This window comes from Aptenodytes patagonicus, chromosome 25, assembly GCF_965638725.1.
Source record: "Aptenodytes patagonicus chromosome 25, bAptPat1.pri.cur, whole genome shotgun sequence".
NCBI classification, from domain to species: domain Eukaryota; kingdom Metazoa; phylum Chordata; class Aves; order Sphenisciformes; family Spheniscidae; genus Aptenodytes; species Aptenodytes patagonicus.
This window is the reverse complement of record NC_134973.1, coordinates 4087779-4101989: the sequence shown is the minus strand read 5'-3', so window position 1 is coordinate 4101989 and position 14211 is coordinate 4087779. Positions and strand designations below refer to the sequence as shown.

The window sequence follows — 14211 nt, the reverse complement described above, 5'->3', positions numbered from 1 at the left end:
GCCAAATCTCTTAATATAAAATATTTCACGTCATGGATTGACAAAGTTCCTTTCTTACCCTTCCTTCCGTCCACACCAAATCTGATAAGTGACTGCTCTCTTCTCAATGGGAGAAAGCTCAGAGGATGAAGATCCGGTCACTTTACGTGCTAAGGACAGAAGTCCCAGTTTTTTACTGTTGAAACAGGAAACACTGTCAGATCCTTCTGGAGAATTCTATTGTTACATTAGCAAACACAACCTTTGCCCAAGGGGAAAGTGGCAGAAGGCATCTCTGCCACATGTAGTTCAAAGAAACTGGACATGAAGGATGCAAAGGAAATCACAGTTCTCCGTGGCCTACTGCAGCACTGCCTCGTTTTATCTTTTTTTTTTGTCCAGTTTCTGGTTTTGTTCAGTTTGGGTTTTGGATGTCACAGAGGCAGATGCAATTTTGGACTTACTTTCCATTCCTCGTAAGAACATTTTTGTTCTAGTTCAGCACCAAACTTTTCAACTCGAAAGAACCTAGGTTTTTCTTGCTTGCTACAAGAACCACACGACAGTCGGTGTTCCCAACCTGTGTCTAGCATGCAGGGCTCAGCTGCGAAACAGCCAGACAGATCTATATCTGGCCTTCAGTCCCCTCCAGCCTCCTCGTCCACCATTCTTTCCTACAGCTTCTCACAGTACACCTAAGCCAACCCCACATCTAGTTTGCACAACCTACTCCGCTGCTGCCAGGCATGCTGTTCTCTATCAGCAGCCACATGCGAGTTAGTGGCTGCAGCAGCGTCACTCTCTAATACGTAGTATGGGCATGCCGTGCTCCAGGCGACCAACTGGCTACACCAGTTCTGATCTCCAGCTCACCACCCCTACCCGCCCCCCCCCCCCCCCTTGTCTCTTTTTTTATTTCTTTACACTAATGCATGTTTTTGCTGATCCGGAGTCAAATTTGGAGGGACAGCCCTCTGGGCAACATAGGGGAATTCAGCAAACCGTAACTGTGTGCTCCACACTGCTTTATCCCACGTTTTGCATTTCGGACGACACAGAACTTCTAGTTCCCATTTTGATAACCAGTTTGTTCTATAGCTAGGAGACACGCCCTTTCTTTGTAAATGTTACAAATCAGGCATATCTAATCCATTATTCACTAGCTGCGGCTGCTTCCCACTTCCATCTCCTATTAGGAGGTAGTGCTCACGCCAGAAATGTCACAGCCGTGTCATGTGACAGGTGGTATTGATTTAGCTAAGTCGGGTTTTAATGTCACTCTTGTTCAGTGGGAACACACGGAGAGTGCACACCAAGCCTCAGCAATGTGGCAGATCAGGACAAGAGCTACCAGCCAGCCCTGCACTGGACTCTGGAACGGCATCAGCACCCTGCTGTAGACCAAGAAATTTGATTATTATTTTCTGCTCCTATCTGTTCTATCATCATGGTTAAAATGTTTTTCATGCTTGTAACTATTAATCATAAGACTTTGATTCTCGGGTTTCATTTCAGGTTTACAGCAGAGACAATGAGAATGGAGGTGACTTGCCCGGTATCACAAGGTGAACAGTCAGGAGCAGAACCCTGGTCTGTCCACTCCATCGTTTTCACCCTTATAAAAGATACCCTCTTTTGGCAGAGTAACTGCCAGTTTTAGAAAACTGCTCACAGCCTATAAAGTCTGGTACACAGAGGCTTTGTACAGCCCGGCGAACATATGCCCAAAACAAGCTGAGATTACCCAGACACAGGAGCCATTGTACACAGTGTTCTGCTCCTGCCATTCACACATCCTTACTGACAGCCTATCTACTGTAAAAATCCTTCCAAAACATCAAATCTAGCTGTGATTGAGGACGCAGCTTAAACATTAAGTATTATAAGGTGTCTCTGTCACCAGGGATGTTTGCCAGAAAAGCTGACTGACCCATAGTTACTGTTGCTGCCAGGCTCGGAAATGGTGCATTCACCGGCCTGACACAACCCAAGTCTCCAAAAGGTCTGTTTTGTTTTTTTTTTTTCCCTTGCTGTCTGAAAGTAGGTAGTCTGCCAAGAAGCCAACCAAGGCCCAGCCCTGTGCCTGATAAATATCCCTCCATCTGGATTTCCCAAGCTTTTGGGAAACTTAAGCAATTCTCACTTCACAATGTTTGCAACTCACACAGAAAGCTATTTCTGTATATAACATTATTCTGTAGAGAGAAGCACATTGGAGCCCCATGCTATGAAATGGAGCCGAGGGCTAAAGTAGCAGATCGTACAACCACCACCACCCATACATTAGTCAAAAATAAAAACTGTCACTCCATCTATGAAATGTCACAAAGCCTTGAGTGATTGTTTATTCTAAATACTACTGGCACCGATCTTCAAAGTGTTTTTGAATGACTGCAATTACTAAATGAACTCAAGAAAAGCAAAGACAGCAACTGCCAATTGACAAAACAGCCATTGTGTGCACGGAGATTGCTGGCCACTGAGGCAATTAATGCATTTGGTTTGCCAGGGCAGAAGGTAACATTCTTCCACCAGGTCAGAGGTAGCCAGAAGCTCAGTGCAGCGCTGGAGGCACTATGCTCAACGGCCATGCGAGGTATCACAAAAGGTGTTAGTAGTTACAGGATTCAATCTCAGTTCTGCAGGTCATCCTTCAAAATAACAAACACCCATGAAATGCCAACAGTCAAAAGTTAAATAGCGTGTGTTTCTGAACTGATTTCCTAAGCAGGCTTCTTTGTAAAGGAATTGCCGCTGACTTGGAGGGATGGATATTTTCTTGGGGGCAAGCTATCACTAGTAGTTCTCTTTCAGGTCTTTCCAATTGAACTTCTGATTTCTAAGTGCCAAAAAGTTATAGCCAACACATGGCTGATAGCAAAATTCAGCTTTAAACTTGTTTGCAATGATGCATCAAGTCTTTTGCAAGCTGGAAAGAAAAATTTATTTCAAGTAATAAAGGGAAAAATGTTATAGACGATGAAGCATTAATGTTGTATCATTCCAATATCTCACACACAAAAAACATTCCAGCACTACATTCAACCTCTGCTCTAAGAGCTCAGCACTGAAAAATGCCTGCAGGGAAAGTAGTAAACAATTAGAATTAAAAAATAGTTTGGTGACACAGCATTCACTAATGAAGCACAGTAAAACATCAAACATTACAGTTGAAGAAAAACTTCTGGGAAAAGTAGAAATGTCCATAAATGGATTGCTACAACTATAAGTTTCTATCAAGTTCAAGGTAACAAGTTCGCTTGAACAGAATGAGCGTATCACATAGATGAGTAGCTAGAAGAAAAAGCTGTACTTCCTAGTATAATCGCTCATTAGATAATACATAAGTGAATGGCATGCTAAATTGCAAACATCCTGTTAAACGAACAAAAGTACTTTATGTAAAAAATGTTAACAGTCTTCATTAACACAGCTGTTTTTGTAAAGAACAAAGAACAATTCTGAAACAGAGCCTGCTACTCCGGGATGCGTTCAAAGCAGCAGTCGGATTTTCATAAGAACTCAATTGTTGTGACAAACAGCTCTTGCCCCCACCTTCCTCTCACCCAGGGCTGCTGTGGAGATCACCGGACAGACAGGCCTAAAACACCCCATCTAGTGGTTCAAAACAGCAACAGGAACGGCAAAAGAACGCTTGGGGGTCATCTGCTGCTCCTCACTTCCTCAACGTGAAACTGTGTATGCCTGAACACCAACACCTTCCAGAGTATCACTCCAGAAACGACAGCACAGATGCAGAATGGTTGGCTTTTAGCTTATCACAAGCACTTAAAAATGGCTCTTACATTGTCACAACAAACCTTGCTTTACTGCAGGCTCTAAATTTTTCTAGCAGTAGCAGCGTTTTAAAACTATTCATTCTAGTTTATTTCATCTCTGCTTTTTTGTAGTGACCCCTTAAGAATACAAGTTTGAAACGAACACTCTTGACCAGAATAACTTGTCTCAAAAGGTAAAGGCTGAATAATTTTTTTTTTTTTTTTTTAAATTATTTCTGTCTTGAAGACACCAGCTTCCTTTGCCCTTATCTTACAGTGAAAAAATGTACAGGTGAGGTCTATACCATACAGAGAGTACTGTGTGTACAATTCTACGGTGCCAGGGTCACAGTGTTTTCCTGATGCAACAGCATCAACATAACAGACAATGAGTAAGTGAGAACATTTGCGCATGCAAAAAGGGAAGCAAACATTGCAACAGCAAGCGACTTCGGCCCTTCTACAGTAAGTCTAAACTGAAGAAGGTTGAAAAGTCCAAAGTCTCAAATACCCATCTGGGAAAAAGGTGAGCCTGAGAATAGTTTTACCTGTTGATACTCTCTGAATCTGAGCCAGGCAAGCAACTCAGTGACAGCATTCTCTTCCTACACCCTACAGCTGTGTACGTACATAACTTTGTAATTAAATATCCTGTTGGCAGCAAGGTCCTACTTCAGTTCGGTAAAGCTGTAAAGACAGGAAAAACTGTAAGACTTCAACTGTTACTTATATTCGTATTGAGTAAACGCCTTTTAGGAATTGTAACATTTGCCACAGCTGCCTTAAAAACAGGACTGTATCTATCCACTAAGGAGCTTGTTAGCCGCTCAGTGTAAATTGCCATCTTTATCCCAGTTCTCCCCTCAACAGGCAACAATATTCACTAAGTAAAAAAAGTAACCAAGTATCCAAGTGTAGAAAGCCTTCCCCATGAAACCCTTCACTGAATCCAGTGATTGCACAAGAAATGCAAGGGTAGGCCTTGGACAGCCTCTTTAAGGACATGATAGGTGGCAAAGAAATTGACTGCTGACAGTTATCATACCAGCTGAGCTTCCCAACTGCACGTCTGGCAGTTTTGAAAAACAAAAACAAAAAACCCCCAAAAAACCCCCAAAAAATCAAAATCATTTTAGTTTGGGGAAAATTCTGATAAAGAGAATCATGCTGATGAATATAAAACAAACTACAATTAACATTATCCATAATAGCCAGTTGACTGATTTCTTTGCGTGCTGTTCAAGGCGGTCAGATTCATCCTTGAGCTTCTCAAAGTTCTGGTCTGCCATCCTGAGAGAATGCGACAGTGTCTGGGGAGCAAAGAGAACAAACGGTTTCAAACTCAGATTTGAAAGTTCTGACCACTGTTTCTTCCAACAGAGAAAAGGTTCAATTGCATTACAGAAGCAGACAGGTATGGCCTCGAAGTCTCCCCACTCTAATCTCACCTAGAATCAAGTTATAGGTATAGTATTTAACATATTAGCACTTTAACCTTCTGGGTTGCAAAATTGAGAGCTTAGCACTTTAACATGCGCTACCTGGTTATCTTGTTTTATCACATTCTGTGCAGCCAGAGTGTTGTTTTTGAGACTGCGAGCCAAACTTAGCATTTCTTCAGCTAACTTCTCCTGCATATCCTGATGGTGCTGTAACACAGCATCCAGCTCGATTGCTGACTGCTTCTCATCAGATGCAAGGCCTCTGCAAGAGCACAGGAGAAAAAAAAATTGGGATTTGTATTTCCCTGTGGGTTGACCTCCCAAGGTCTCCCCAGACTCTGCAACTCTGATGCAACAACAAGAACAGTTAAATCAGCTGAAGTCATTATATTTAGGTTTCTACCAGCAGGCACTTCATCCAAATAGAAGTACATCTATGATTTAAAGGTCATTGGGAAAGCAGTTCCCAAAACACTGAGCATCAGAATGAGAAGTTTTGACTTACTTCCGCTTCCTTATGTTTAACTCCTCAGAATCTGGAAAAAGAGTTAAATTTCTGTTTTAGCACCTTATAAATTCCAACGCAATCATAGGTTGAAGAAACAAGTTTTCTGTAAGGGATTTTCAGATGTCCAAATCCTACTTGATTCTCTACCCCAGGGAATATGGATTTCAAATGCCTACCTGCTTTCCACAGGGAAAAGACAACATACAACATCAAACGTATGGTCGAGAGAAAAAACAGATGAATCATAACCCTGAGGGCATGGTTTAAGCCCGTGTGTCTTGGTGTTCTCTTTCAGGACACGTTAGATTAGCCTAGCTCCAGCTACTGTAACAGTAGCTATGGAAACCACAAATTAATTCCTACCAGTTCCCTACATGAATAACAGGGCTGTATATTTAAAAGGAATTGAACAACGCCTACTCTAAGCGCCTAAAATCACATGATTTGCTCAGAGCAGAAGAGAACAGGAGCAACAATAAAGGTAAATTGTTCTTGCTAATTCTATAATTAGAATGTCTGTTTCTGTACGAATTCTAGAAAAATAGGTTCTTGCAAGTCCCTGCTACCATACTGGTAACACTTAGGCTTTAATCTGTTAGGGTTTTTGGGTTTGTTTGTTTTTTTAAATCTGCTGTCTTGAAAAGAAGTGAGCCGCTAAATTAAAAGCGCATTTTGGCTAATCTCTAATACCTGACCTCCTCCTTCTCTCCCTGCGAGACTCAGGTTAACCGAAGTTAGAGAAAACAACAGATTAAACTCACCATCGATAGCCAAGGAATCCTGGGAGGCAGAAAGAGAAACAAGACAGAAGATTACAAAGGGCCAGTGGTAAAAGACAGTCCTCCAGGCCTAGCATAGTGCCTGTGCCCAGTATTTAAACTATCCAAACCAGAAAAAGGTGACTCCCCACCCAGCCCAGGACACATCTGAGGGCACAGCCACCAAAGGCAGCCAAATGCAACAAGAGACAATCTATAAACCAGCAGTAAAGAAGCAGCAGCACCAAAACATACTGTACCAAGCAGCTCACTCCTCATCTTGCCTGTGCAACGAGCCTTTGTCTGCAGATGAACTGTTTTAGTAGCTGGGGTTCTCTCTTTGGTTGTTGTAGGGGTACGTCCAGGAGCCAAGAACTGATTTGCCAGAGCCTTTTCAGTTGATGAAGACTACGAGTAGGAAGAAGCAATGAAAAGTCATGAATATCACATTCGGCAGCGTGAGGCCACCTGGGTGTGTGACCAACAAGGATGCAGGGAGCACTTCCACAGCTGCTTCCCACAGAACAGTTGTTGTGGTTTGAACAACAGTGCGGGTACAGTCAGTGCTAATTGCGGTACAGCTTATTGGCATTTCATAGCTCTCCAGATGCACGTGGTACCATCCAAAAGAGGTGTTAGGCCTAAAGGACAGTATAAAAGACAGTACCTGCCCCTGTATCTCACATCAAAGAAGCGAGAAGGATGTAGGCAAGAGGTACTTTGCTTTTGAAAAGGAGGAAAGAAGTTTCAGATATCATACAATGCTCCCCTTTAACAAAATATGAAAATCCAATATATTTATTCACATTTTTACAAGGACTGCCTGATAAGATTTTAACAAGTGTTATTTTGAGACATAAGATAAAGGCAAACATAGGAACCAGGCAATATAAGCAGAGAACACTTAAGTCTTTTCAAGCTGAACTAGTAGATCTTACCAATTTTTCAGCTTCTAAAAGTCCCTTTAGGAAGTCCACTTTGCGAGAGTATTCATTCAGCAGTTCTGGGGCTGGCTTGCTATCAGAATTGAAAGATAATAATACGAAAACCAGAAGTTATCAGCATTTTCTATTGTTCAGGTGACTTTCCAAACAAAATAAAATAAAAAAGAAACAACACAGGGTTCTTCAAAGAAGCGTCTTCTAACAGAAGTAGCCTCAGGCTAGGAACATGCTTGCAACCCTCTGCAAATCACCTTTTCCAAGGCACTGACAGCTTGGGGCGCAGCATGCCGGAGGGGCACGGGCACTGCCCAAGGCCAAGGCTGACACTTAGGGAAATGTATCCGAGAACATGACGGAGTTGCACAGCTCCTCGCAGGGCTGTGTCGTAGCTGCTTTGCGGGCACAGTTTCTCCCCCACCGACAGGTACTTCCACAGGGAAGCGTACGCACTGCTGCGGTGTTTGCGGGCGATGTCCGTCTTACGTGTAAGACTAACAAAACCACAAAAGACACCCGCCCGCCCCAGGATTTCAGAGAGCCACTCACTTGGACTGCTTCTTCAGCTCTCGGAGCATGTCTTCAAGAGCAGCCACGTACTGAGGAGAAAAAAAGCCTTTAAGCGACAGCATTAAGGAGAAACATTCTGTCTGGCAGAGGCTGCAGCACGGCTGAGAGCGAGGTTGGAGTTGTAACGCTCCACAGCACTCACTACCTCGGTTTATTTCGAGGAGCCGAACCGCGCTGCTGCGGGGACAGAGGAGCAGGGCGCTCCCAGGCCGCGCGCTTTTCCCGGCCGGTCTCCCCCCGCCGAGCGTCGTTCCCAGAAGGCCGGGCCGCGCCTCACCTTCTCCAGCCGCCACTCCTCGGGGTCCCGCCGCTCCGCCGCCAGCGCCTCGCACCGGCTCAAGAGCCGCATCAGGTTCAGCTCCAGCCTCGTCGCGGCCATGGCGGACGGTCGCTACCGGAACCTGCCTCAGGACCACTTCCGGGCGGCGGGCGCCATCTTGGGGCGGGGCGCCGGGAAGGGCAGGGCTGGCGGGGTTTACGGTGCAGCGCTCTGAGCGCCGTTTTATTTAAAAAACAAAACACCCCACCCCAAAACCAAACCAAAAAGCCCCACGCACGTCCACAGACGTGGCTGCTGCTCGGGACCACTGTGGCAGTGCTGTGATGGCATCGCCACAGCGCCGGAGACAGCGACTGAGCACGCCTGAGCCGTGCTCTTCCTTCACCTCAGCATGGAGCAGGGCCGACAGACCAGGGATTTCAGACCAATTCCGTCAAGGGCTGGTGCAGAGCCTGCTGCTTCAAAACGTTTTATGTACGACCGCACCTCACCCTCAGGGGTTTTGCTTCACAGATGCGAAGCCTGGGGAGGATGAGGCAGCTCGGCACAGCACAAGCATCCAGCACTAATGGCTCCGTGCTGGGTTGTGCATCTGCTCCAAGAGCACCAAAATGCTCCGAGGTGACACCCCGGGCTTGTCGTTAGTGCTTCCTCCGTGCACAGAGCTTTCCCAATGCTTTGTGAAGTACTGACAAAGATACGCAATTCCGTCAGAAGAAACTGTTCATTAGACAAGACAGACATTGATAAACTAACACGTGTATTTTTAAAAAGTGCAATGTATTAATAAACGTTTTTATATATTTTGGTCTCAGTTAAGGCTATTACAACATTAACAGTTCTGTCAACCACACAGAGAGTTGTCATAAAAACATAAAAAAATTAACCCAAACTCACTGTTGGTCCCATTAGAGTCCATTGTAAGGCAAATGGAAAAAGGCATGGCAGCAGAATCAGGGGACTTTTTTCCTGTACGCTCAACCCATGTATTTTACTCAACCTAAGTTTTACGTTCTACTTTCTTTGCAGGGTTTAAATTAAAAGTGAAGAATACTTGTTTTAAACAACCTTGCTTAACCCTCACAGTACTGCACATTTCCAGGCTGCCTTCCCAGCAGCCACTGAAAAGAACATGAACAAGTTCACAGCCTTCAAAGGGTTAAAGCCAAAGCTGCAGTCAACTTCAAAAAAGTCCAGAGAGCTTAAGTATTTCACTTCTCTATACAGGGAATGTGAGAGTAAGGGTCCGAAAACCTCCGTTTTACTTTTGCTGTAGGTTCGTATTCATCCAAGAGTTCCTGAGCGTGGGCCATTGCAGACCCTTGTGCAATGTATACAGAGTGGATTTTATCAGTTCGCCTTGCTGGCTGCTCCCTTCGTCTCACCGTTATTTGAGACTCTTCGTTAGCCGAAATCCTGCCCTGGGATTCTGTACATTTGAAAATCCCAGGAGGAAGTTTTATATTTGCTGTTGGCATCACTGGAGTTCGACGGGGCACTTTAATCTTGGACAGTGTTAAAGACGATCTGTGTCTTGAAGCCAGGGATGCAGAGGAAGAGTTTGAAGAGGTTTGCAAAAGAGAAGGCACTTTGCAAATGTCTTTGGCAGGCATACTGGAGCTCTGAGCACAGCAATGTAATCCAATAATTGCTTTAAAGAAACAAGATACTTAGATACTGAAAGCATGCATAAAAATGTAACTTGATACAAGCAACTGTGACCAGATAACATCTGGTCACCTGGCTGTATGCAGCGAAAGATGTAGAATAAAAAAAAACACACACTACCTTAATACTGACCTTCGGTATCCATCCGTCCTGTTCTGTCTTCAAGCAGGCTCTCTGTGCTTGCTGAGGTCTCAGAGTCTACATTTTCCTCATCAGAGCCTCGCTGATCAAGCTCAGGTAACCGGTAAGTTATATCTTCCCTACATCAAAACAGAGATTGTAGCACTCTAGAAAGACAATGTCTCTGATACGAGCAACTTTATGCAGCTTGTATTCAGAGGTAAACCTTCCTGCACGTAGTCATTGAATATTAATTCTCATGGTATTTTCTCTCAGCTAGTCCTTTGCATTTTCCTTTTCACCTTCATAAAGGCCTACAGAACATAATTAACTAGATCATTTTGGACAAAAAGTACACTGCTTTCCTATCTGTATTACCTCCAACTGCAAAGGGCATGACCTGCAGAGATAAGGGGTTTTCAAAGCTGTGACTTACTTTTCTTCTTTTATTGACTGTATGCGATCAATGAGAATCTCCTTTTCACGGTTATCAGCTTCAGAAACTTCCTCTTCTTCATGCAGTGAGTCCAGTTCTGAGTTGCCACTGTCACTTCCTTTGACCTGTGAGCTTTTACTCTGCAAGACAAATTTATGTGTAACACTTCTCAGTCATGACAAGCTACTCAAGTCTTGACTGTCTACTAGTTGCAGGGTGGAAGACAAATGAGTAGGCCAAAAAATGGAGGGCTGACGGAATTGATGAAGAGCTGTTAGTTACCCATACAAATGTTTCCAAAGGTAATAGAAGTTTTTCTATTCACCTGATTTCTAGGTTTTGTTTCCTTTTTTGAAGCATAGTAATTTGATTTGCCAGCCTCAGCTTAGTTTTAGTAATCGCTTGTAAGTAATATTATTACATCCAATACAAGTTACATTCAGAATGTCTATAAAATACCAGAGTCATGACAGAATAGGTCAGCAGCACTGCATGCAGTCTGGGGAGAAAGTTGCACCAATACATGCAGTCTTGATTGTTCAGAGTGTTTAAAACCAAGTTACAATACATGTAGTAAGTATTTTAGTCATGCAATAGTACCGTAAGAAAAAAAACATGCACTCTTAACACAGGCAGTGTACATACCAGCATCCCCTCATAAGGGGAAGAAAACCCAAGTTTTACAGGCCAGAGCTAGAGAGAGATGAAGACCAAATTCACTATGTGGCTTCTGATCAGACAGAGTTTGGTTTGTTTTAATCAGTACAACAAAAACAAAAGAGAAAAGTGTATTTGCCCTAATAGAAGGCAGCATATTTTTGTCCACCATCCATCTCTGGAGTGAAGGAACTCCTTTGCCATCTAAGAGACTCAGCAATCTTCGTTCTACTGACTGAATTATATGGGAATAGATTTTGACCGCTACAAGAGCGGATCCCCACCCCCGCACCCTTCATTTATCAGACAGACTCCAGTGCAGCTGTATATTTAGCTTCTACCTACAGCTTTGGGCAAGTCCAAATCCTTTTCTTCCTATCTTGCGATTGATCTTTGACTTACTAAATAGGACGGACAGGAGGAATAAGTTGCACATCCCTTCCCAAGAAATTGGTGGGACGCTTTCCACTGGATGGTGTGGTTCTGTGGTTTATTTCAACACTTACCGTATTCTGCCGAAGCAATGAGAGTCGTCGAAAAGCGATACTCTCAGCTGCTTCCAGCTGATTTATTTCATCCATTTTTATCTTGTACTTCCTTATCTGTTCCTTTATGAGCACCTCTACACACCTGGACAAAAGGGCAAGAGTTTATTGAGCAGCCTCATACTATAAAAGCTCTGGGGACAACCATGGTGGGATGAGATGCCTCTCCTGGCTTGGGGATGTTTCACACACACACACACGGCAAGCAATCAGTCTCCCAATGCATGCCTTACAAGGGGTAGCACTGCATGGTAACAGGGTGAAGAGTCCAACACGGCAAGCAAAACAGGACAGACTGTTAAAGGTAACGGCACATGTTCTTCCTGGGATAACCTGAGCCTCTCATGCTGACTGTACACAACAATGGTAAGCAAACAGACATTACCATGGCTGCTAACTGCTTCTGCTGCTTCTACCTGTCTTCCCTGTGCTGGCACAGGCTGGTAGATACAGAACGAGTCTGCAACTGCCCTTTTCCACCTCTGTGGCCCCACGGGTGAGTAAGAAGTTACAAAAAGCTGTAATTTTTCAAACTGTTTTCATTGGAGGCAGATGCAAGGCCAGCCATGCAGTGAGGATGGCGAGGGGCATTCAGAGAGCCAGAGCTGCTGGAGGGTGAGGAGAACAGAGAGGATCAAGGACAGAACCTTCTTCAATTGAAGGAACAACATAGAAGAAATTATCAGGGGTTTCCAAGTATGCAGGAGAGAGTTTAATTGTATATCCTACTTTGTTATTATTATTATTATCTCAGCAATATATACGATTAGTGTACAATCCCCCAAAAACATTATCTTGATGTAAAATACAAACCTGATATTTAAGACTTATAAGTCATCCTACTTTACGCTTTGTAAACTTGAGACAGGTGGAAGGAGTCAGAGAAGAGCATATAAATTGGCAGCACCAGCAGAGCCAGAATTTAGCAACTCTTAACCCTCAGTTTCTCAGCTTGATATGAATAAGGTTGTAACAAACGCAGGTAGTAGTACTGGCCTTCCATCATATTTCAAAGTACTACTTTGCAGCAGACTGCTAAAACTTACATGGTTGTTTTTGAAACATCCTTCATGCTGGTTAAAGGGTCAGAAGTATCAGGACAACGCAAGAGGCATGGAGCAAAAACAATGGCCAAGGCATTGGGTGACATACGGTTGACATCTTCTATCAAAGCCACTCTGAAATTCAATGTTTAGGAAAAAAAAAAAGATTTTTTTAAGCGAACCTTGCTAGAATACTAGCAATCTGATCAAACTTTGCCAGAGTTCCCAAACAACATACAAGGAGGCCTCTAGGGAACTAAGTATGTACAAGAGAAGTGTTCAAAGAAGTGTTTTAAAATTATTTCACACCTACTAAGTAGACAAAATTTCATGCATTAAAAAAAGGGAACAGGAAGCCACCCAGGTTAAGCTAGTTTGGTAGTCTCTCAAAGTATTTCTGGTGATTCAGTGCCTCCTCTTTCATAATCCCTTTTCAGGTGGTTCAGAGGGCCACTCAGAAAATTCTCAAGTTCCTTGGGTAAGAGCAGCCCCTTTACCAGTACCATCTATCCCTGCTCCCAAGACTAGCATATGTGCAAGCGTTTATAATCCTTATACAGACCCTACCAAGTACGCTAACACCCTCAGTTCACTATGTACCCATCCATATAAATCCTGGTGTTCAGACGACTCACCAAGTCTTTCAGATCCACCTTTTCTTCAAAAGTTGTTCTTACCCGATTTGATACAAATACACCAGATGGTAGAAGTAAGCACGCGCCTGTTTTTAAGCACAACTATCAACTTCAATTCTTTCATTTCTAAACCAGCAGCACAATCCCTACACTGACACTCAAGGGGCTTAAGTTTTCAGAAAGCTTCCGAGAGGGACTCAAAAAAGTCACATGGAGTTTCTCTCCAATTGAAGTAATTAAACTCATTACTTGACCAGATGGAAGATGAGTCGCTCCAAGGTATTATGGTTTGCTTGTGGAAGCTGTTCAAGGACACTGTAAATGGCACAGAGTTGCTCCTGTTTTTCTGGTAGTTCTGCACAAGGGGAGAAAGCACAAGATCATAATTGCTGTGCAACGCTAGTGGAAAGCTGCCAAGCACTTTCTGACATTGTCTCAAACTGTCTGCAACAGATAGAAATTAAATTCTTAGAAGCTGCACTGTCATTTCATTTACCAATTGTTATAACTGGATGTTAAAGTACCCCTCATGGCACTGCAATTTTCCTACTTTTTCAGATGCTGCTGCTGTTAGCAACCATCAAGTGACACATCAAGATCTCCAACAATACTTAGGGTGCCTTACTCCCACTGAAGTTCTCTCAAATCTTTAGATTCATTTATTTGGCTACCTAGATCTGGTCCAGAACATCAAGGAGAAGAAGAAAAAAAACTGTACAAAGGGAAAGGGCAGTTGTATAGTGATGTTATGCTACAAAAAAAGGAATCTGAAAGCAAGGTCAAGTAAGCTAGAGGAGAAATTCTCTGAAGTGTTTTACATAAAACGTCTAAAATCATTGCTGGAAGGAAG

The 14211-nt window shown here is 43.4% G+C and overlaps 2 protein-coding genes across 11 annotated transcripts in view; both read right to left on the bottom strand.

Moving 5' to 3' along the window:
* Window positions 1–2899: 2899 nt before the first annotated feature.
* USE1 (unconventional SNARE in the ER 1) lies at window positions 2900–8382 on the bottom strand. 2 transcript variants are annotated; one of them, XM_076359179.1, is made up of 8 exons: window positions 8255–8382; window positions 7957–8006; window positions 7405–7483; window positions 6722–6874; window positions 6470–6488; window positions 5706–5736; window positions 5300–5462; window positions 2900–5068 (listed from the first exon to the last, which is right to left on the bottom strand). In XM_076359179.1, the coding sequence occupies exons 1-8, from the start codon at window positions 8354–8356 to the stop codon at window positions 4886–4888; spliced, it is 780 nt and encodes a 259-aa protein (XP_076215294.1). In that variant the 5' UTR covers window positions 8357–8382; the 3' UTR covers window positions 2900–4885. The 2 variants fall into 2 exon arrangements, with proteins under 2 accessions (XP_076215294.1, XP_076215295.1); XM_076359180.1 differs by lacking the exon at window positions 7405–7483 and having other exon boundaries at window positions 6751–6874.
* A 528-nt stretch (window positions 8383–8910) lies between these two features.
* The window catches only part of MYO9B (myosin IXB), a 45688-nt gene continuing 40387 nt past the window's right edge, over window positions 8911–14211 (bottom strand). For 5 of the 9 annotated variants that reach the window (XM_076359622.1, XM_076359623.1, XM_076359621.1 and 2 more), the window contains 7 exons: window positions 13611–13716; window positions 12730–12861; window positions 11645–11768; window positions 11127–11174; window positions 10482–10621; window positions 10058–10185; window positions 8911–9908 (listed from right to left, as the gene is read on the bottom strand). In XM_076359622.1, coding sequence (XP_076215737.1) covers window positions 9469–9908; window positions 10058–10185; window positions 10482–10621; window positions 11127–11174; window positions 11645–11768; window positions 12730–12861; window positions 13611–13716 — 1118 coding nt within the window. In that variant the 3' untranslated portion in view covers window positions 8911–9468. Of the gene's footprint in view, window positions 9909–10045; window positions 10186–10481; window positions 10622–11126; window positions 11175–11644; window positions 11769–12729; window positions 12862–13610; window positions 13717–14211 lie in introns of those variants that run through there. The other 4 variants (XM_076359627.1, XM_076359628.1, XM_076359626.1 and 1 more) reach the window with 4 other exon arrangements.

What these genes read in the sequence shown, in the direction of transcription:
- USE1 (XM_076359179.1), bottom strand. Translation starts at nt 8,356, where the DNA reads ATGGCCGCGACGAGGCTGGAGCTGAACCTGATGCGGCTCTTGAGCCGG. An exon ending in TTTTAGAAGCTGAAAAATTG is followed by an intron (nt 6,875 to 7,404) that starts GTAAGATCTACT and finishes TCCTACTCGTAG; the next exon opens with TCTTCATCAACTGAAAAGGC. An exon ending in TGATAAAACAAGATAACCAG is followed by an intron (nt 5,069 to 5,299) that starts GTAGCGCATGTT and finishes TTTGCTCCCCAG; the next exon opens with ACACTGTCGCATTCTCTCAG.